Source organism: Notechis scutatus, chromosome 4 (genome assembly GCF_049901735.1).
Source record: "Notechis scutatus isolate UNSWTSFEM ecotype Mainland chromosome 4, rNotScu1.2, whole genome shotgun sequence".
In the NCBI taxonomy this organism is placed as follows: Eukaryota; Metazoa; Chordata; class Lepidosauria; order Squamata; family Elapidae; genus Notechis; species Notechis scutatus.
Genome location: NC_142012.1, coordinates 36,327,607 through 36,350,785, shown reverse-complemented (window position 1 = coordinate 36,350,785; position 23,179 = coordinate 36,327,607). Strand labels below are relative to the sequence as shown.

Genomic DNA, 23,179 nt, shown 5'->3' with positions numbered 1-23,179 from the left:
ATTTTTGAAAGTAAGGACCAAACTAGATGAACATCATAAATAACAATCATGGCTTGGTTAAGTGCATGAAGCCATAAATCAACTACAGTGGCTAAGCCAAAGACAACATACAGTATGTTCAGTATGATATGTAAAAAGCCAAGATAGGCTTTTTAAAGGACTTTTAAATCTGGACTCAATGATTTTCCTATTACCGTCCCAATTCAGGAAAGTTTTCATGCTTAGAATTTCTGTTGGGAAATTAATGTCTTCTTATGTAAATTAGAGACTTTATTGCAATGCCAACAGCAACAAGTCAATTGAGATTACAGAAACAAAATATAAATTTATTCCTATTACTAATTTAATGAACAGCATCTTGTCCAACATGGTCCTTGGAAGATTTCGTCAATCATTGAGAAATGGAAAACAAATATGAGTGGTCAGATGTAAACCTAACAAGTACCATATGCCAACAAGTACTATTTTCAGAATAAGAAAACCTCACTACAGTAATCCTTTATGACTTCTACTTGAGCAGTAAGCAGCTTCAATTGGTGTACCAGTGATTTTGTGATCCAGGAAATTCTTCAGAACAGAAATTCATGTATTTACTGCCAAACGATAATTGTAATGCACATTACTTGGGGGTGCCTTTGAAGATAATTTAGAAAATGCTTATTTAGAGGGCAATGGTATGGATGTTGGTAGGTAGGAAACACTTTGCCAATATAAACCTATAGTTGCTGAATTGGTTGCCAAAAGCTTCCAGGTCTACTTCAAAATGTTTTTTTTTCCAATCTATAAACCTATGGCTCGTCATTACCTTTGGACGATTTATTCTGAATAGAATTTGCACATCCTGTGTAGTCATGCCAGGTATATATATTTAGGATCCCTATTCCACAAGAAGGAAATGGTGGTGCAAAGACTGATTTTGGCAGCAAATTAAATAGTATGGACCATTAACATCTGAGATGCAATTAGTTCTCAAGTTGCAATTTTTTTTGAGATGGGTGATATCACACCAAAATTACCAAAAATGGTGATAAAAGGCTGCCTCATTTGTTTCTTTTTGTCTTCTGGAATTAGATTTCTAAAATTATTACTTCTGTTTATGTTTTCTATGACTGGGTGATATACAAATAGTTCTAGTCTGTTATTCATTAAAATCTTTATATTTTCCTATAGGCATTTGCTTTACTTATCTTAATCTTTTGACCTTTAAAAGGCAATACTATTTAATTCTATGGGGTGCTAACTGTAGTCAAACTGCTCTATTAGAAAGCTTTTATTCTGATTATTTGTGTTTTGTCTTGAATATATATCCATATTTTTGTATTTTAATGCTACAAACTATTTTGACTCCTTTGGGGTTGGCAATATACAAATGTCTCCATAAATAAATAGTGATATTACACATTATAATTGACTCTCTCATGAATATAAGTATTCATTATAGGAGGAAACAGGAATGGTGTTCTGTATTTTCTTGCTGAAATTAATGTGATAAGCCTCCCATGTGCTTTTTTTAGTTGGCTAAATTTATATTATTCATGTGAAATGTGGATAAAAACTGAAAATCCTTCGTAATTGTTGGTTGCATTAACTAAGTCTTTCCTGAGTCAAGTTCTTTTGCAGGCGTTCTTCCTTCATTTTAGGCCTCAACTCACTATACTGATCTTAGCTCCATCTTCAAAAGCCCCAAACTTTCCTTTAAAAGGAAAAGGCAGGACATTTGCTGTGATTGGGTGCTTTTGCATCATGTGGCTTGAGAATGAAGGGTGGGGGAGGGGAGGGGAACTCCATTAGCTCTTTCAGAGCAGTGACAGTTAGAAGTGTTGCCTGGTGCTGGGTGATGCTGCTTGCAGGCCCTATTTCCACCAACAACTTTCTTTCTACCCAACTGACATCATGCAGGCTGCTGAGGGGCAGCAGCTTTTCGATCCTGTCTCATTTGGGAAGGACCTCATGATAGGTGGGGTGGCAGCTGCTATTTCCAAAACAACAGTAGCACCCATTGAACGGGTGAAGCTCCTGCTCCAGGTTCAGGCCTCCTCCAAGCAGATCCGTGCTGACCAGCAATACAAAGGCATGATAGATTGCATTGTACGCATTCCTCGGGAGCAAGGTATGTTAGTCCTAGAAATAGTTCCCCTTTCAAAGTTGTTGTGGCCAAAATCCCTGTTTTAAATCTTTCTCCCATGAACACAATAAATTTAAGGATTTTAGTTTTCTTTTAGATATGTTATTATTTATTAAATTTATTTGCCACCATCTATCCACAAGGCAACTCTTGAGCTGCAATTTAGCAGAACCCTTGACTACCAGCTATGTGAGTAGGACTTAAAAGCATGGTATTTACAGTAGGTAGTTGGTATTACTGTGTCTTATACAGCACCCAATCTGTGAACAGGGAGAGTGAAAATTATAGTAAAAACATCTAGCAAAACCTAGGTTACCTACACTTGCATGCCCTAATTCCATTTCTTCAAACTGCCCTAATTCCATTTCTCCAAACTGCAATATAATAATCTTAGCCTAGTGGTGATGAATGTATATGAATTCTTTAAACATCAGTCGTCTTATTGAAATAATTCTGAATATATCATAAGCTTACCTGCCAGTTTTCAATTGAATCTTTGCCCATGAATGCATGGGATTGATTGCTGGTCTGTAATTATTGTAAATGCAGAAGCTATTGATAATATTATAAATAGTGATGTACTAAATTCTACAAATAACGTTAATATAAATTTCCCATATCCATAAGGCCCACTGAGTAAGATAAAATTTACTGCCAAGTGCATGGGATTGTAACCTTTATTTTTTTATTATTTAGTAATTCCAGCCCTGATTTTTTTTTAGAAAATAACAGCTGTGTTTTCTTCCCTTTGTGATTAAATAGTTTAGGATCTTGATAACCTGTTAATTTTTCCAAAAAATCTAGTGACAGAATTAGCAGAATGTAAATTTATTCACTTTTAAATGTTACTTAGTATAATTTTTCCATTACAGAACTCAAGAAGAATATAACTTTTCAAGTAATATCTCATAGCACATTTGTCTCTGCAAAATATCTTTTGCTCTCTGGAAATTTTTGTGACGTTCTATGTGTCGTGTGTATCTATGTATGATGTGGTCCAATATACTCAAGTTTATAATGGCTTGTCCTTATGGTTTCATATTGCAGTGATGTTTTAAAATAATAAATCTAAAACTTTAGTAAATAATATCTAATATTTCATCAGCATAGTTGGAATATACTGAATTTGAAACTAATAATAAGCCTAAGCCAATAAATTCTCTTCCCACTCCCATCTTTCTCTCTGTATATCTCTTATGTGGAATCTTTATGTAAGAATTAACATTCTGAATATTTTAGATTGTAGTCTTAATTTAGTATGCAAACAGAAATCAATCAGACTAGGAATGAGGTGCTGCTGTTTGGAAATAATTTGCAGCAGATCAAATCCAGTAATATTTTATGGGGAAAAAATACTGGAGTGCCATCAGATTTATATAGTTTAGAGATTTTAAGCATTGTCTGACAACTAGGACTTGGAATAGCTAGTATGACAGACATTGTTATACTGCTTGAATTTGTTGAATATAGTATTTTTTGAAAACTGGCAAACATAATTGGATGACAGCTGCCTTTTTTTAGCTTGGCAATAAAGAATTATTAAGCATTCAAATATATAAAATGCAGTTTGATATTTTCAATCAATATTAATAAAATATATAATGAACAATGTTGTATATTAAATACTATCAAATGCTTCTTTAAAAACCTGTAATTTTAGAATGTAAGCAATTGACACAATAAAGCAAACTTCCTTTTTACACATCAACTGCCAACAAAGAAGATTTACTTGTGGTCTTTAAATCCAAAATATTTACCTATACAAAAATGGTACTTGGATTTTAATAGCCACTCATTCTCAACTATTCTTCCCAGAGTTGGTCTAATTGGTCTAATCAGGCAGGAGGTAAAGAAGCTCAGAACCAATATGTTATCGTTTCCAAATCAAAAGGATTCATTTCATAGACTTTATTTATATGATCTGCCTCTGCATACTATAGTAGATTTTTTAAGAAAAGCTAAAATTGATATTGGGAAATATTTTGTCCCTTATAAATCTGTGGTATCTTTCTGTATTTATCTCTTTATCTCTGGTGTAACTTGATTTTTGTGTAAGCTAGGAGCAAATTATCCACTAGTGCCAATATTCATCTTCCATGGTGAATGCTTATGAAAGTGAGCTGAAACAAAATGGATTGTCACAGAAGCAAATGGGCATCCTACAACTCTAAGCTTAGTAAAATCAGCTACACTACTGAAAACCATATGAATGTTATCACATAGAACTGGCTTCATTATAAATATTTAATCCTTACTGTGACCAGGGCTTTGCCAAATTTGTGCTCATATTTAAGTTTAGGGCCAGGGCTTCCTAATATTGAGAACTACATGGAAGCTCTTGGTAGACTTATGGTATAAAGTACAGTAGTTAAACTGCAGTGTTCAAAAGTAGTACTCCAGAAATTATTCATATTTTGGAAATATTACACTAATGTCGGTACCATCTTATCATTACAACATATGGATCAACTGGTGATATTTTTCGATTCTAGTCAATTTGCCTTGCATATTATAAAATTTATTGGGTTTTACAAAGGCTGTCACAGCCTGTTTTGTTTTTTTCAGCAGACTTTGAGAGGTATATTAAGAACAATACCATCTTGTAATGAGAGGTTTGCTGTAAATAAAATGAATCTTATATATAAACTCTGAGTTTTATTGTAAAGTTATTATGCAATTGATGATTATGTTTTGATATTGTATATTTATTTTTATTTTGATGATGATGATGATGAAATTTATTGTATTTGCCACCTATCTTGCAGTTCGAAGCAACTCTTACATGTCTTGAAGGGAGGAAGCCAGAGGTGGTATGCAGCAGGTTCTGACCAGTTCTGAAGAACCGGTAGCGGAAATTTTGAGGAGTTCAGAGAACTGGCAAATACCACCTCTGACTGGAGATTTACAGTATCCTTCCCCTGCCACGCCCACAGAACCGGTAGTAAAAAAATTTGAATCCCACCACTGGAGGAAGCACATTGGAATGGTCCTGAGAAACAACACAAAATAGATGTCAACAAATTATCAATTAATTTTATTGCCATTTTTTAATCTCAGTCCTAGACCTAAGCTTCCATTGCATAGTTATCAAATAGTTAAGATTAGAATAATCTATAATTCGAAAGTTAAGTATTGACTTTGGAAACACTATCAGTTTTAAAGTTGTTCACTATTAGCTTAATTTTTGAAATGTTTTCAATTTATTTCAACTGTTTAGACTTGAAATAAATTGAAAAAGTTTCAATAATAAAGTATAGTTGTGTAATTTTAAACTATTTAAAATGAGGGATCCTATGCATTTTAAAATCTTCTATTTATAGGATTTCTCAGTTACTGGCGTGGCAATCTTGCCAATGTTATTCGATATTTCCCAACTCAAGCCCTAAACTTTGCCTTTAAGGACAAATACAAGCAGATTTTCATGTCTGGAGTTGATAAAGATACACAGGTAAGTCTGATTTAATAAAGGTTTATTCTAAAAGTTCTTCTTTGTTTTAATCTTAAGAAGTACTGGAGATGTGGGTTTCTTTTGAATGATTATGGGCATTGTATAGAAGACATTGGCTGGGATTTATTGTGGCTATTATTACTGTAAGCATCTCCTGAGTTGATTAACACTTATCAGTCATGCCCATCAGGAAAAAAATATGTATATACTTTTTTTTTATTCTTATCATCAGCAGGATCCTCCACTGGATTTGACCTTAGCTTCTTTTTGTGGAAACCTGTTTAGAATTCATAAAATGCAAAATATTTAATAAAGGATTAATTCAATGATTACATAAGTAACTGCTGGGTCTTATTACTTGTAATACCTCCACTTAACACCCAATAATATGTTGGTTTATTTTTTCAGTGTTCTAACACCTGTTGTATTAAGGCAGCAATATTCTACTTAATCTTTCTAGATGTGTTGGAGTGTCAGCAAGTTAGAAATCCCAGATAGATACTTGCTTGACCACTTGAAAATGAAAGAAGGAAATTTGTGAGAGAGTGTGTAGGCATGAATATTCAACAAAAAAGTGTTCAGAACTTCAGTTAGTCTTATGCAGTCTTATAACTTAAATGTTTTAGGCTATGACACCTACCATCCCAGCCCAGGTTGTAAATTCCAACAACTATAGTCCAAATGTATCTAGAAAGTATTAGCTTTGACCAGGTTATATTAAGCAAATAAATTTCAGCATTATCTAATTATTTGAAACCTGATTGATCAGTCACTTGAATGTGTGGATGCTTTTGAAAATAATTGTCTGCATTGATATCGATTATTGGTTGTTGCTTCTCTTACAATGTCTTTTCAATCTGTAAATGTTTAATATATTTCTAAAAGGCATTGAAGAATTAATCCCATTTCATTCGCTAAGAAGTAATAATAAACATAAATAATTTTTAATCTACTGTACAATTGTGCGTATAAGAGTGGAAAGTAATTTGCTTTCCAAATGTTTTAGATTTCATATTTCATTTTAATACAATTAATCAATGTAGTGTAATTGTAAACCACTGGGAATCTTGATTAAAATATGCCAATATAAATACAATAAATAATTTTTACTTATTTTTGAAAAGTTATATGGTAGAGAATAGAAAGCATGCAAAGGTTTGTATCTAATGGGCTTGTCAATCGTTGAGGAAAGGATGTTTTTTTTAAATGTATGTTTATTTATGTAAGTGCCCTAAATGTATGAATGAGAATAATATCAAGAAGAATTAAAACTCCCTTTGCCCAGTAGGCAATTTGTCTATATTTATTTTAATATCTTCTGAATTAGCAAATACTTATTTTACATTTAAGGTTCTTTTATTAATAATCACTTGCAAATGACCTTATTTAATCTTCAATATTTTATATTATATGTTCATCTTCTGTCAACTTGAGACAAATTAATTCTTAATTTATTACTCTAGAGAACATGATACTTTTCTTAAAGAGACATCTTGTGGCAATGTCTGTTTCCAGTGATCAGAACTCTTGATGCCTATATATGAACATACCCATGCCATTTTTTTGGCAACAACACAGAAGCATTTTACCATTAACTTCTTACAAATTACTTTTCTGGTTTCTGCTAACCTGCAGCCCTTAGTTTTCTCTTGATCGCAGATCTAAGAACAGAAGGAGCCTACACTCGTAATCTTTTGAGATTAGCCAAACTCAGTAAATGTTGCCATTTACTCCATAATATAATGGAGTATAATGAATAAAAGCTAAAATAACTAAACTTCAGTGCTAAATAAAACCACTGGAAGGTGTATTTTAACAAAATATATTGCAAAACTACCACACTCATTTGAATTAAATAAGAGTTGCCTTGTTTAACTGCACAAATGAAACATACATTTGAATCTAAAATTGTAAATACAATACTTTTCAAAGAAGTTAATCCAGAATACTTTTTTAAAAGTAAGTAATTAGGCTACTTACACTTTAACACATAAAGTTCAGGGTGGTTTCTTTAAGAAAATGTGTTGTAAGGTAAGGTATCTACAATCAAAATTATTTTGGACACTATTTTCTATTTATAACAATTGACATTGGTTGAAGTGAAGGGATATTGTGAATATGTATAACCAGTAATTTTGCCATCCAAACTCCCTAAAATATTGGCCATTTGCTTTTATTTGAATTTGATCATATATAAAATCAATGTCATCTCACATTACAGTAGTTGAGATATTCATCAGCAAATAAAGGGCTTGAACGCAATATTGATTTTGAATGGAGCACACTATTTCTATTACAGTTTATGAGATGGTTCGTTTCAAATCTGGCTGCTGGTGGAGCTGCTGGGGCTACTTCACTTTGTGTAGTATATCCTTTAGACTTTGCACGAACTCGATTGGGTGCTGACATTGGCAAAGGTAAGGTGCTACATATTAAAAAATATTTTAAAGCTCACCTGGCTATTTTAGTTTCTATATGCTGTACTATCAATACTCAAGATATAATCAACACTTGATATTTAAAACTTTGAATTGCCTGTATATAAATCTCATTAGATAAAGCATATTTAGCTTTTACTTTTTTTAAAATAATTTTTTTTTTTCTTTACATTCATCACTGGGTGAACAGTGTGGTTCCAGGTCATTTAGCATTTCAATAACAAACATGACCCTAATTTCATATTCATATTATCAATTTTCTTATCTAATGTAATATTATTACATGTATCAGCTTTTGTTATTTGATATTCTCATATATTACTTTGTATCATTCTCTAAATTTTAATAACATTTTTGTATGATACATATTCTCTTAATAGTCATATCTGCAGAGTTTAACAAATTATATCATTCAGATAATCATATATCCCAAACCGCTAGGTGGTTTTCAGTTATAGACTTAAAGGATGCTTTCTTTAAAGGATGCTTTCTTTCCCTGTACATGATTGCAGTCAGCACCTCTTTGCCTTTGAATGGGAAAGCCCCTTAACGGGCCGTAAACAACAATATACTTGGACGCGGCTGCCCCAGGGATTTAAGAACTCACCCACCCTGTTTGGGGCCGCCTTAGCTAAGGACTTGGAGGCCTTGACTACCCCCCTCCAGATGTGGTACTGCAGTACATGGATGATCTGCTAGTTACAGGCCACACAAAGGATGGCTGCTGGCAAAACACCTACGAGTTGTTACACCTCCTATAAGACCTGGGATACAAGGCGTCTAAGAAAAAAGCACAGCTGGTTGTAGAAAGAGTCCGATGTTTGGGCTATGACATAGAGCAGGGGAAACGAACATTAGGTCATGAACGCAAGGAGGCTATATGTCAGCTCCCCACACCAAAAACTAGGAGAGACTTGAGAGGCTTTCTGGGGGCTGCGGGCTTTTGTCGTATATGGATCCCCAACTTTAGTCTGATCGCCAAGCCCCTTTACGAAGCCACTAGAGGACAGGATAAGGAGCCGTTGCAGTGGGGTACACAGGAAGCCACAAGTTTCCGAATGCTAAAGGAAGTGTTACTACAGGCCCCCAGCTTGGGCCTCCCAGACTTGGAAAAACTGTTTCAGATATTTGTAGACACCAAACAGAATGTGGCAGTGGGCGTCCTCACTCAGAAAATGGGAACGTGGCATCTCTCCAAACAGCTTGATAATGTTGCAAAAAGGCTGGCCTGCTTGCCTTAAAGCTGTGGCTGGAACTGCGCTCTTAACACAGGAAGCAAGCAAATTGACTTTTGGACAGGAGCTTGACATTTATACTCCCCATGCCCTTAGAGCTGTTCTGGAAACAAAAGGCCATCTGTGGCTAACCAACCCGCGAATGCTGAAATACCAAGGTTTAACCCTATGATCAACATTATACTATCCAACGCATTAAATCCTGCTGCATTACTGCCTGAACCAGACTTGGAAACCACTCATAATTGTATCCAGATGATTGAGGAAACATATGCCAGCCGCCCCAACATGACTGGTGTACCTCTTCCTTCCCCAAAGTATACTCTATATACGGATGGTACTGTTAAGCCTGGATTCCCCAACGGGTGTTAAGGAAAACAAACTAAACAGAATGTGCAGCGAAGTCAGATAGGAAGACAGGTAAATGTGTGAGATAAGCCTTCGTTAACACGCAGTAAAAATACAGATACGCTTGTGCTATCAAAATTATAATTTATTCCATTTAAGAATTATAGCATAGTCATGTAAACAGTCCAGTAGTCATATATCAATTTCAGTCAAGTCTTGTCAGGGATACTCTATTTGCAAAGTCCGTGTCGAATAGCCAGTGTCAGTACACATATAATAAATCTGTCCAAAACTTATCTCTCTCCGTTGAGAAATATCTTCAAAGTAATCCAACACTTCTTCTCCTCCCGATCCAGCAAGAACGCAGTCTTCAATAAGCCAGCCAGTAAGAGCCAGAGAGTGCCTTGCTGCTTATATAGTACTTTTACAGCTGCATCCTTAATTACATTCCTTTAGCTTAAAGTCACATACACTTTATCTGACAAACCATGATTCATCATTTTATTATCTTTACCCAAAACAGTTAGGGTAAAACAATGTTATCCCTAACATTCTCCCCTTTGGGTAATAATAATAAATATTACAATAATATATTCATTTACACTTTCAAATCATAATTGTCACAACTCTCTTTAAATTTTACAACACCTTGAGCTTTTGTAAACTGGTCTGCAATATTTTCTTCCGTCATGCAGTACTCAAGTTTAATTAGACCATTTTAACAGATTCTCTAACATTTAAGTATCTTAGATCAGTATGCTTTGATCTAGTCTTTACAGCAATATTAGTAGCTAATTGTATAGCTGCCTGGTTGTCCTCGTGACACAATAATAGAATCTTTAACAGTTATACCCATGTCTAATAATAACTGTTTGTACAGAATTAAGTCAGTGCATAGTAATGACAGACATGAAAATTCTGCTTCCATCGTTGACAAGCTAATATGCTGTTGCCTGATTGACCTCCACCCTATTAAAGTCTTACCAAATAATATAGCCATCCCAGATGTTGATTTTCTAGTGTTTATGTCAGTTGCAAAACTTGCATCTGCATAGGCACTAAGAATCAAATCACCTTTTGGTTTCAGATACAATGCATGATGCATTGTTCCTTTAAGATATCTTAAAATTCTCTTTAATGCTTGCCAATGACATTGATGTGGATCATTATTATATCGTGCCAGCTGATTAACACTATAAGCTATATCTGGCCTAGACCAATTGCTTATATATGATAAGCTACCAATCAAAGATTGATATATGGTCTTATCAAATTTGGGACTTTGAGCATCAATTTTGCAAATTTCCTGACTCATTGGAGTCTTTGCAGGCTTACAAAGTTCCATTTTATACAATTTAATTAATTGGCAAATTTTATCCTCTTGAGATATCTTAAATCCTTTTGTGGTTTTGTTAATTGTCAATCCTAGATACTTTTTAATTTCACCTAAATGTTTTAATTTTATCCTTTTTGCTAATAATGAAATAATCTCAGTAGCTTCATTATTGGTCTTAGTAATCAAAGCAATATCATCTGTAAATAATAACAATAATGTCACGCTCCATTATTTTCTCTTTTAAACATACATGGATCTGCTAAACCAGATTTAAACCCTATATTGTTTAATTCTTTCACAATATATTGGTTCCATTCATAGCCAGATTGTTTCAATCCATATAAACTCTTCTTGAGTTTCCAACAATCATTGCTATTTACTTTATTATCATTTATGCCAACTGGTTTTTTCAAATATATTGTATGCTGCAATGGTGCATGTAGATATGCAGTTTCTACGTCTAAATGGTTAACAATATAATTCTTCTTAGCTGCCCACACTAAAGCTGCTCTTAAAGTTGTAGCCTTAAGATTTGGTGCAAATACCTCATCATAATCAAATACATTTTGGTTAAATCCTTGTGCTACTAATCTAGCCTTATAAGTTACTTTCCCATTATTTCCAGTCTTTACTTTAAATATCCATTTGCACCCAATGGATTTTTCTCCTGGAGGTAATTTGGTTTCTTCATAAACCTTCATTTCCTTTAATGAATTTAACTCTTTTCCATTGCCTTTGCCAATTCTCCTGATCCTTAGCAGGATACATCTTAAGTTCATCTATGCTAGTAGGAACTTTATTTACTTGGCAAACAATACTTGCCTGATATCTTTCAGGTGGTCTGGTTATACGTGTTGTGCGTCTAGGTATAACTGGACTTACAGGTGGACTTTCCTTTATTTCCTGTTCTTGACTATTTATCTCTTCTTGATTAATTATTTCCTCTTGATCTGGTTCTATTTGCTCTTCATGGACTTCTTCTTTAATTGGACTTTTCTTATAGCTAGTCTTTTCTTTCTGCCTCTTATAATGTTCTATAATAATATCTTTATCTGAATCTTGCTCTAATCTATTCCATCCTATATGTTCTAGGAATTGTGCACTAGCACTGCAGTATACTCTAGATGTACCTGGTTCCCAGAATCTATAAGATCTATGGTTTGCTTGATATCCAACAAAAATTAATCTTTTTGCTCTACGTTGTCCTTTGTGCCTGAGTTGTGTAGGGATATGCACCCATGCTGGTGCACCAAATGTGTGAATATAACTCAAATCAGGTTTCCTACCATGCCACAGAGTGAATGGTAATTCACCTGTTGTTGAATTAACAACATTGTTTAATATGTGATTACCACACATTATAGCTTCTCCCACAAATTGTCAGGTAATCCAGAATCAGATAACATAGTTCTTCCCATTGATTGCAGTGTTTGGCCTCGTCTCTCTATAAATGCATTATGTTGAGGCCTATATGGTGCAGACCTTTTATGTTGAATACCTGCTATTCTAAGTCTATTCTGGAATTTATTATTTGTAAATTCCACACCATTATCTGTTATAAGAGTTACTAGTTTCTTTTTAGTTTTCCTCTCTGCAAATTTTAACCAATTAAAGAAATTTGTATACGCTTTCAGTTTTTCTCTTCATTAGAAAACAGAAACCATACCTAGAATAGTGGTCCATTATGCTTAATATGTATCTAGCACCACCTACACTTGGCTTTTAGGACCTATTATATCGGCAAATACTACCTTTAAAGGCTCTTTGGTAGTAAATCCATCAAATCTATTTGCCGGTATAACTTTGCTTTTGTTTTGATTACAAGCAGAACATTGCAAATACTTATTACAAGGTTTTAAACTTATTCCTTTAGATAGTTGAACAGTTCTCTTAATCATTTTAAAATTTAAATGACCTAGCGTCGGTGTAACAAGTGAATACATTCATCATGAGGTTTTCTATTTTCATAAACTGTGTTAGCCACCTTTAAACCATTATCATTTAACACATATAAGTCACCTCTTAAAGATGCAGTAATTTTCTTACCTTCTTTTTCAATTAAACAAGTATCTCCCTTAAAGGTAACTATGTATCCTAATTTAACCAACATTCTAACTGAAAGCAAATTAAATTTAAGTTGAGGTACATATAACATTTTTATGTTCTCCTTTATACTAGAACAATGAGCAATACCTTGACCTTTTGCCTTCAGTTTCCATCCGTTTGCTAATGAGATATGCTGTGAACTCATAGACATTTTTACAAATTTTTTTGTTATCATTTGTAATACAGTGGGACGCACCACTGTCAACCACCCATAAATTATTTTTTACAACTCCATTACTATACATTGCTAACTCATAATTCTTATTTCTTCTTTGTTGGCTTACAGCATTCTGGCTTGCATTCTGGCGCTTTGGTTTCTTACAAAATCTTGATAAATGTCCTCTCCCCCACAATTAAAACACTTTTAATTGCGAATGCAGTAGGAGATTCATTATTTTCCTTTTGAGGTTGCTCCCTCCTTAACTGATCTCTTTCAAGCCTTCTTCTGGCCTCTTCAATCAATCTGCCAGTGATATCAGTTAAAGTTAGACTTTCTTTAGGCAATATTTCAAGGGAAGTTACGTAGTCATCAAAACTTTCGCCTAATGAAGATAGAATTATGTAGACCTGGTGTAGCTCAGAGAAAATTAATTCCTTCTCATGAAGTTCTTGAAAAATGCTTTTCATAGTGTTCAAATGACTCAGCATATCACCATTCTTTTGGAGATACGTCCGAAAAGCTTCCGTGTTAGATTTATGCGAGCACCAACGTTATCTCTAACATAAATCCTCCTCAGTTTTTGCCAACACCCAACAGCAGTTTGCTCTCCACGTATATGAACAAGCTGCTGATCAGTTAATGTTAATCCTATGATGCAAAATGCTTGTTCATTTTTCTCTTTAAATTCTTTTATCTTTATACTATCTTCCTCATCTTCAGGATCCCATTCTTCTACGCTTGGTGGGTTTTCAATTATGTTCCACAGACCTTCTCTTCGTAGAAGTAGACTACATTTCATAGACCATGAAACATAGTTTGTTCCATCCAGCTTGGATATAAGGGACAAACTTTGTAGACTGACTTGTGCCATGTTTCACTATATGGAAATAAAACTATAATTGATAAAACACAGCTGTCTGTTTACTGTAACGTGTAACAACACAAAATCTCACTTTTTACATAAACCTGTTTTTATCCTAGTTAAACTGACTTTGCAGTCTCTCTGGGCCCATAACCAGTGTTAAGCCTGGATTCCCAACGGGTGTTAAGGAAAACAAACTAAACAGAATGTGCAGCGAAGTCAGATAGGAAGACAGGTAAATGTGTGAGATAAGCCTTCTCGTTAACACGCAGTAAAAATACAGATACGCTTGTGCTATCAAAATTATAATTTATTCCATTTAAGAATTATAGCATAGTCATGTAAACAGTCCAGTAGTCATATATCAATTTCAGTCAAGTCTTGTCAGGATACTCTATTTGCAAAGTCCGTGTTTAATAGCCAGTGTCAGTACACATATAATAAATCTGTCCAAAACTTATCTTCTCTCCGTTGAGAAATATCTTCAAAGTAATCCAACACTTCTTCTCCCTCCCGATCCAGCAAGAACGCAGTCTTCAATAAGCCAGCCAGTAAGAGCCAGAGAGTGCCTTGCTGCTTATATAGTACTTTTACAGCTGCATCCTTAATTACATTCCTTTAGCTTAAAGTCACATACACTTTATCTGACAAACCATGATTCATCATTTTATTATCTTTACCCAAAACAGTTAGGGTAAAACAATGTTATCCCTAACAGGTACCAGTTATGTGCAGGATGGGATTAAATGGGCAGGGTATGCGGTAGTCACTTTAAATGATATCTGGAAAGCTGAGCCTCTCCCTCCAGGCACAAGTGCCCAATTGGCCGAACTATATGCATTGACCAGAGCTTTGGAGCTTGTAAAAGGTGAATGTGTCAACATATATACAGACTCTAAATATGCTTTCCTCACTGTACAAGTCCATGGTGCCCTATACAGGGAGAGAGGACTTATTACAGCAGGAGGCAAGGACATCAAGTATGGCCCCCAGATACTGCATCTCCTGAAGAGTGTATGGCCTCCTAAAAAGGTTGCCTTTATCCATTGCCGAAGACATCAAAAGGGGTGCTCTGACATATAAAGAGGGAATGATAAAGCAGATAGGACAGCTTGTAAGGCAGCCCAAAGGACTCTGACGGTACAAGCAGATTGCCTCACTATATGGGTCCTGGACGAACACCTTACACCTCGTTATTCCCGGGATGACCTAAACCAAAATGAGGCGCTCGAAGCACAAATGGAAGGTTTGGTGTGGTTTGATTTGGTTTAAGGCTTGGTGTTCTTCCACACAGTGGTATTCTTTTTGTATGTATTCTTTCTTTCTATTATCTGTAAACTACCCTGAAGTTGGTTGGCCCTGAAATTGAATTAAATAAATAAATAAATTCTGAGTTACCTCTGATTTGGTTTTGGGCTCAACATGTTTCTTCTGGAACTTGGCAGAAGAGATGGAATATACAAACTACAAATTGACCAAACAAAATATAGTTACTTGATTCATCTACAAAAGTGACTTTGATTTCTCATAGATGTGGCAATCTGTCCACATAGAGACAGAAACATCTATTGGCTGTGGAAATTGTTTACAAAATGACTACTAGGAATCTTTTGTTTTTACTTATGCTTCAAATATTTTAATATGTTTTTGAAAATTTGCTGTTTTAATTTTGTTAAAATTAAATTTTAATTTCATTTTTAAGGTCCCTCTGAGAGACAATTCAAAGGTCTAGCTGATTGTATTACTAAAATTGCTAGAAAAGATGGAATTACTGGTCTATACCAAGGATTTAGTGTTTCAGTACAGGGAATTATTGTATATCGAGCATCTTATTTTGGATGTTATGACACCATAAAAGTAAGTTTTTTAAACTCATTTTTTTAAAAAAAAACATTGAATTTGATATGCTATATTTATTATACATGTTTTATATGATAATTTATGTAACGTATCAGCTTTATTTCATTCCTTTGCCATCCTGGAGTCAATATATTCCACCATGTTCCATCTGGGCTGTTGATTTCAGTCTTGTGTATAAGTTCTACGTGACATATTCTAGATTCCTATTTCCTAAGAGAATTCAATAGCTTGATATACTGTAGTTGGCACAACTGAAAGACTTTCTATAATCAATGACATCTATTAATTAATCACAGCTTGACTTCTTTTCCAGTTTTCTTTGTTTTTTTCACTTATTCAAGGTACACCAGCACTAATGTCTCATGTTCCTCAGACTTTTCTAAAATCAGCTTGAATTTCTGATATTTCCCTTTGAATATATGGTCTAAGCTATATTGAACAATCGTAAGCATTATTTTGCTAAGTAAGGATATTATTTGATAGTTTGCAGATTTTGTTAAATCTTTATTTGACATAGCTATGTAGATTAGCATCTTCCAATCTCTTAGTCTCTAGATTGTTCTCCATATTTGCTGGCATAATTTAGTTAAAATTGGATTAATTCTTCTGTGCCTGCTTACCATATTTTTGTAGTTATTCTGTGACTTCCTCTAGTCTTCTGACTTGGTAACAACTGGACAGCTGATCTAATTTCTTTTGTTCTAGAGGTTTTTGTAAGGAAATATCCATAATCAATCATTCATCAATTATTTTTTCTTATTCATGTAATTTTCTTGGTAGCGCATAAGAGTGGTTTACCATTTCTTTCTTTCATGCAATATGAAATTATGCCTTTGTCATTGCCAGTAAAATGATTATTCAACTTTAGCATTGTCGTGTAATTGTGTTGCTCATGTAAGAGTCTGCTTGCTTTAGCTAGACAGGTGTGATGAAATTTATAGCTTGAATCACTCTACTGGCAATATACACTCTTGGTGGACTCGGTTCATCTTTCTCAGAAAGACATAACCACCAACTTGAAGCAGAAGACATTGGGAGGGGGGTAGTATGTTTACTTCAGCTAAAATTAGAATGGTTGCTGACTCTGCTAATGTTATGAATACACTTTCTCTTTATGCACTTTTTTAAAATAAGTTTTAGTTATTACTGTCTTCAGTTATGTAATCCAGTTAGTATGAATAAATGGATAATGATGACTGACTTAATAATACTTTCTAAAAAGTATTCAGAAAGCACAAAAACAATGAAATATAAATGCAATTGATTCAACCTTTAAAATGACTCTTGATGAATATTTACTTTTTACCTAACTAAAATTTGGCAAAATTGTTGCATATAGATAAATGTGATTTGAGGTTTTGGTCTCACCAGTGGACCACAGTGAGCATCTGAGCATCTAGCTATATTGCATCTTAGTTTTTCATATGAAACATTCTTCCTGTTTAATTTGTCTGATACCCTAAAACGTATGATGAAAAATATTTTAAATTAATTCAATAATGTAAAATGATTCATCAAAATACTCTGAACAGATATAACTTTTTTCTATGTAAATATGACTTCATTCATGCTTAAATTTAAATATTTAAATACAAGCCAATGATTAGTTTTTCTGTTCCTTCTTAGGGAATGCTACCAAATCCGAAAGAAACCCCATTCCTTTTATCTTTTGCAATTGCTCAAGTGGTAACAGTATTTTCTGGGATACTCTCCTATCCATTTGACACTGTCAGAAGACGCATGATGATGCAAGTAAGTAATTCATCTAGAAAACATGTGAATGTCCTTGTGACTATCAGGGCTACATCATTCTGTTTTGATACTACTTGTTTCATATCTCTCTTCTTTAATCAGAAAATGTGATATTAAAATATAATGCTGAATAAAGCCACAGGTCTATCTAACTAAATATTGTCTACTTATTTGAGCAACAGTTCTTCAGAATCTCAGCAGGAATCTTTTTTACACCTACAGAGATTCTGGAACCTTCTGCAAGCAAGTATTCTGTTACTAAGGTAGCCTGTGTATATGACATACACATTGGTCTATACCTCGCATGCAATTATAATTTCAAATGGGGATATTGATATTTATAACCTAGCTATAATTTGTAGACAACCTTGACATAGCAAACATTGGAATTTCAGAATAAAATATGGTGTTCTATCATGTGTTGTATCCAATTATTTTGGCAGTTATTAGATTCTTTATCGCCAAAGTTGGAATCAAAGCAATATGAGTCAATATTAGCTAATAATACATTTTGATGAATTGGTAAATTCCGTCCTCAATAGTTTTTGTATATGTTTGAGATATTTGAAGGGGTGGCTAAGGTGGTATGCAAGAGATGGAAGTTAAGGATATGTATGTATATGTATTTTGTATGAATGATTCATAATACGTAAATACATAAATTTGGATAAAATCTGTTTTCGTAAAATAAAAAAAACACAACTGTCTTTCAGTTTTTTTTATTTACCATAGAGCTATCATTTAAACATTTTTTAGATATACACTGCAGAATTATAATCAGTTGATGCAAAAACATAGAACATAGAATGACAGAATTGGAAGGGACCTGGATCTAGTGCAATCTTCTGCTCTAGCAGAAGAATCTATAGCATTTCAAACAAATGGCTATCCAGTCTCTTCTTAAAAGCTTCCAGTGATGGGGCACCTACAAGTTCTGAAGGCAAGCCATTCCACTGGTTGATTGTTCTCGCCATTAGGAAATTTATCTTTTATTTCTGGGTTGTTTCACTCCTTGATTAGTTTTCATCCATTGGTTCTTGTATTACCTTCTGATTCTTTGGAAAATAGGTTGACTCCCTCTTCTTTGTGGCAGCCTCTCAAATAACAGCATCCCTTCTCAACAGAAATTTAGGAGAATTTAAGATTGATATTTGATATTTGATTATTGATATCAGATTGATATTTACCGATAATGAGAAACCATGAAAATTAATTAATGAACACTGCACCAAAACCAGACATTTAAAAACTAGCAATTTTTAAATTAGCAGTTTTTAAAATTTCCTTTGAAGTGACCTCATTTAAGTCTGAAGTTTACAGAAAACCTTATGGGAAGATCATAGACATTTTAAGTGTATTAGCAAAAGCCTACTTCAGAAAAATATATTCTCATTAAGTTCTTAACAATGACAACATTTGAAGTAGTATCCCTATAATTCAGTAAAACAAATATTACAGAATAATTATTTACTATTTATCAAGTGTATATGGTTTGCATTTAACTTTGGTTATATTTGAATGTTTTTGAATTCAGAGTGGAGAGACTGAACGCCAATATAAAGGAACCATTGACTGCTTTATCAAGATATATGGCCAGGAAGGAATAAAAGCCTTTTTTCGTGGGGCATTTTCAAATGTTCTTCGTGGGACAGGTGGTGCGTTGGTGCTAGTCCTTTATGACAAAATCAAGGAATTCCTTCATATTGATCCTTCAGTAGGCCAAACATCTGACTAAACCCACTGATGGCTTGCATTGCACATGTAGAAAGAAAAGTCTATTGTTTTAAATATTGATTTATTAATTAGTATTCCACTTTGTAACAAGTCAGTAGTATTTACTGTTTATTATTTTAAAGCAATTTAAAGGTTACATTTACTTAGTTTTTACTTTCAAAAGGCTTTTGCCTATATTTCCCTTTCCAGTCTTTTTCTTGAGTCATTATCTTTACCTTCAAAATCAAGATTTCTGGATTTCATCTTGAAGATAAGCAATTCTTTGGGAGGAAGAGGGAGAGACAAACATTGAATTGCCTAGCTAAAGTTGCCTATCATAATAGACAAATGAGTTTGTTCTGAGCCAAACCCAGTAATTTACATTGGAGTTTAAACTTTTTTTATTAGGAAAAAATAAGAGCTTTTCCAGACAAAGCTAAATAAAATTTAGACAGATTATAGCCCCCGTTAGTGCAAATTTATTCAGATTATTTTGTTCAATAGTTTGAATTAAGGGCATCTTAGAATGAACGTACTGTAACGTTCTGTAGCAAAGTAATAATAGGAGTTTCTTGCTAGAAGACAAATTTAGCCTTTTGCAGTGTCACAGAAGAGGAAAAAAAAGAATGTATATTGAAGCAAAAGCTGGGTATATTTAGGTAAAGGAATCTAATACTATGTAAGAATCTCAGTTATGCCTTTCTAAAGCAATAAATTAACGTGTAGTAAAGGTCATCAGTGTAAAACAGATAGTAAAGATTATAATCTGCAGAGAAAGCTTGATGTTTCTGTCACCATAGTGAACTTTTCAATAGTGTCCTGCTTAATGTCAATTGATGCGGATCTGAGGGGTGGGAAGGGGTTCAGAAGACTTTATGAAAATTATGAACATAGTTTAAGTAGTTATCTGAACCTCTAAGATTTAAAACTACAAGCACATTTAAGCTGACACCCATAAACTAGAAGCCAAGAAAAAAAAATCTATTGATGATACCCATTCAAGAAAATAATATTACTGTTAATTCCTGTATCAGATTTTTAGAAGCAAATATCTGGGAAAAAAAATAGCCTAGATATTAGTAGAATAGATTAATAGAATCAGAATTGACAAGACATCTGCCAGAAAAGATTCCTTAAATTCTTAGCCAAATATTAGGAAATAACATTTATTTGGTCAATTTCATCCACACATTTTAGTAGTCTTCATTATGTAGAACTTAATAATTAGGAAAATTATATGGATCCAAATAATCAGGATAAACACTACCTCAAATAAGGAGTATAATACTGCAGAACTTAATTTAATAAGGACTGGAATTGTTTTCTCCTAAATTTAGTATGAAAAAGATCAAATGCCTGTCATAATAACTTCCTCACTTGCACCTTGAAAGGATACTTGACGAAGAGCTGTAGAGAAACTTTTATTAACCACAACAGCTGAAGAGTGCTTTGAAGTCTTTTTTTTTTTTTGAGACTGTGGCCATAGGGTGTCTTTAGGGAAGACAGAGTTTACAAACAAGTACTTCTATTAAATTAGTTACAGATAGCATCTTGCTAGTGCCATATTAGAATCAAACTACGCTATGAGACAGTAATTGGTTGATTTGAAAAAAGGGCAGTAAAGAGTTAGATAGCATTTGCTATATCTAATTGTGGCTCAAAAGTGATAGCCCCAGTAAAGAGCTTATTTCCTAGTAAACAGATTGGAGTGCAAGAGCCCAATATGATGTATGTTCACTTGGTATATGTCTCTCTAAGGTCCATCTTTTTCTGGATTAAAATAATTTGACTAAACCTTGACACCTCCAATTAGCATCATTCTTAAGGTATATGTATTTATTTAGGAAGAAGCAACATTTCTTCTGATGTTGAATATATTACATAACACGATTGAACAAATGATCCAGACAATGTAGATCAGGGGTGTCAAACTTGCGGCATCATGTCATGTATCGGGACTTTTTCCCCATTCACTAAACTGGGTGGGGGCAGAGCCAGCATATGACACATCTGGCCCATTGGCTGAGAATTTGACACCCCTGATATAGATTTAACTGAGTGTGAAAATATTGCAAACTTGAACTGGCAATACAAAGAATTAGCAAAAAGACAGATTTGATGTACCACTAGGTTTTTTTTTCTGCCATCAGTTTTCTGTTTCTATAAATGTGAGTTGGTTGCCAAGTGCCCAAATTGTGATTATGTAAACAAGTGGTGGTGACAATCAACTCTGAGGATAGGTCATGTAATTTTTTCAAGGCTATTGCAACTTCAAATCATTAAATTGATGGTTGTAAGTCAAAGACTATATTATACAAAAACAATTCCCATTTAAGAAAAATATTTAATGCAAAGCATCAGAAAAACAGAATCTGAAACAAAACCTATTACCGAAAGCTGTGGGTTATCAACAAAGTCATAGCCTTCTGCCTGTTCACAGTTTATTTTCTCCAGTACATGAAAAGATGGCTGATGGGAGAATATTGTATTTTTGTACAATATGCTCCAATTGCAGAGTTGCACCAATTGTGGAAACCTAGGATACATATTAAAATACTACAAGCTATGTTATTTCCTCTGACACTATAGAAGCAAAAGTTGTACTTTGAAGAAGCAGGATATGGAGAATATTGATATCTTTGAAATACGATGCTGGAGAAAACAGAATATTGCGGCAGTCCAAAAAAGCCGCAATGGATTATCAAACAAATACATCCAGAATTCTCGATCCAGGCACACCTCAACATAAATTATTTTATTTTAAACACAGTATGCAAAGACCTAGTTCCCTAGCAGCTGTAATGCTGAGAAAGGTGAAAGGAAAGAGACGACAACCAAGCAGAAAAATAGATTGACTCCGTTACAACTGCACCACTGGAAGACCTGAAAGTTCAAGCAAGGGACAGATTGTCCTGGAGAAAATCTATATAGTCACCAAGAATTGATATCAACTTGATAGTACATAATTATCTGCCAGAGTACATATTCTGTACTCATGTCTTGTACATGCTCATCATTTACAATGTAAGATGATCAATTCAGATTAATTTTTTTTTTTACTACTGGTTCTGTGGGCGTGGCAGGGGAAGGATATGGTAAAATCTCCAATCAGAGGTGGTATTTTCTGGTATTACTCAAAATTTTCGCTACTGGCTCTCCTGAACTGGTCAGAACCTGACCAGAATCAATTCCTCCATTGTACTGTTTTCATTCTTCATACACACACAAACACATCCACGCATTATTTTGATCATGAGCCACCCAGAGTCTGGTTTTAAGATGAGCAGGTATTCACATCTTTAAATAAAAACATTTAAATATCACAATTATTCATATTTCTATTTATTCTATGTACTGTTCATCTTCTTTAACAATCTATTCTTTAGGTGTTGATTTCATATTTCCTGGGTTCTATTCAATCCGGGAATGTGGGATGCAAAATACAGAGGAAGTAAAGTATTTGTAGGATGTTAATAATTTTTGGCTATATGACTTCAAATTGGTCCATAACCATATTCCGTGCTTCTCCCGCCCTGGGCCTCTGTTGACAGTATTTGAGAACAGAACCTCCGACAGCAGTCGCAGTTCCGGACTTTGGCCCTTAGAGGGCGACCGAGATAAGCCTCTTTCGCATTCTTCTCACTAGGATTCCAGATCTTTCTCGAACTCCTGGAGGCTAACCGAGGACGCGCGGAAACTGCCGAAGCCCAGCTCGGAATTTCGCGTCGTCCTCGTTTAGCAAGTAGCCGCGCCTGCGCAGAGAAGAGAAAGTGCCGGTTGGCGGTTGTTGTTCCGC

General features: G+C 34.2%; 1 protein-coding gene across 1 annotated transcript; it reads left to right on the top strand.

Annotated features, from left to right (window-relative positions):
- The first annotated feature begins 1,819 nt into the window (after positions 1-1,819).
- Positions 1,820-20,027, top strand: SLC25A31 (solute carrier family 25 member 31). The gene is made up of 6 exons (XM_087963152.1): positions 1,820-2,110; positions 5,446-5,573; positions 7,873-7,990; positions 15,761-15,915; positions 17,545-17,670; positions 19,205-20,027. Exons 1-6 carry the CDS (start codon positions 1,894-1,896, stop codon positions 19,403-19,405), a joined length of 945 nt encoding a protein of 314 aa, XP_087819278.1. The 5' UTR covers positions 1,820-1,893; the 3' UTR covers positions 19,406-20,027.
- The last annotated feature ends 3,152 nt before the right edge of the window (positions 20,028-23,179 follow it).

Bases quoted from the DNA above. Each gene is read 5' to 3' on its own strand.
- SLC25A31 (XM_087963152.1), top strand. From the start codon at position 1,894: ATGCAGGCTGCTGAGGGGCAGCAGCTTTTCGATCCTGTCTCATTTGGG. The intron at 7,991-15,760 runs GTAAGGTGCTAC...TTCATTTTTAAG, and splicing joins GGGTGCTGACATTGGCAAAG to GTCCCTCTGAGAGACAATTC. The intron at 15,916-17,544 runs GTAAGTTTTTTA...GTTCCTTCTTAG, and splicing joins GATGTTATGACACCATAAAA to GGAATGCTACCAAATCCGAA.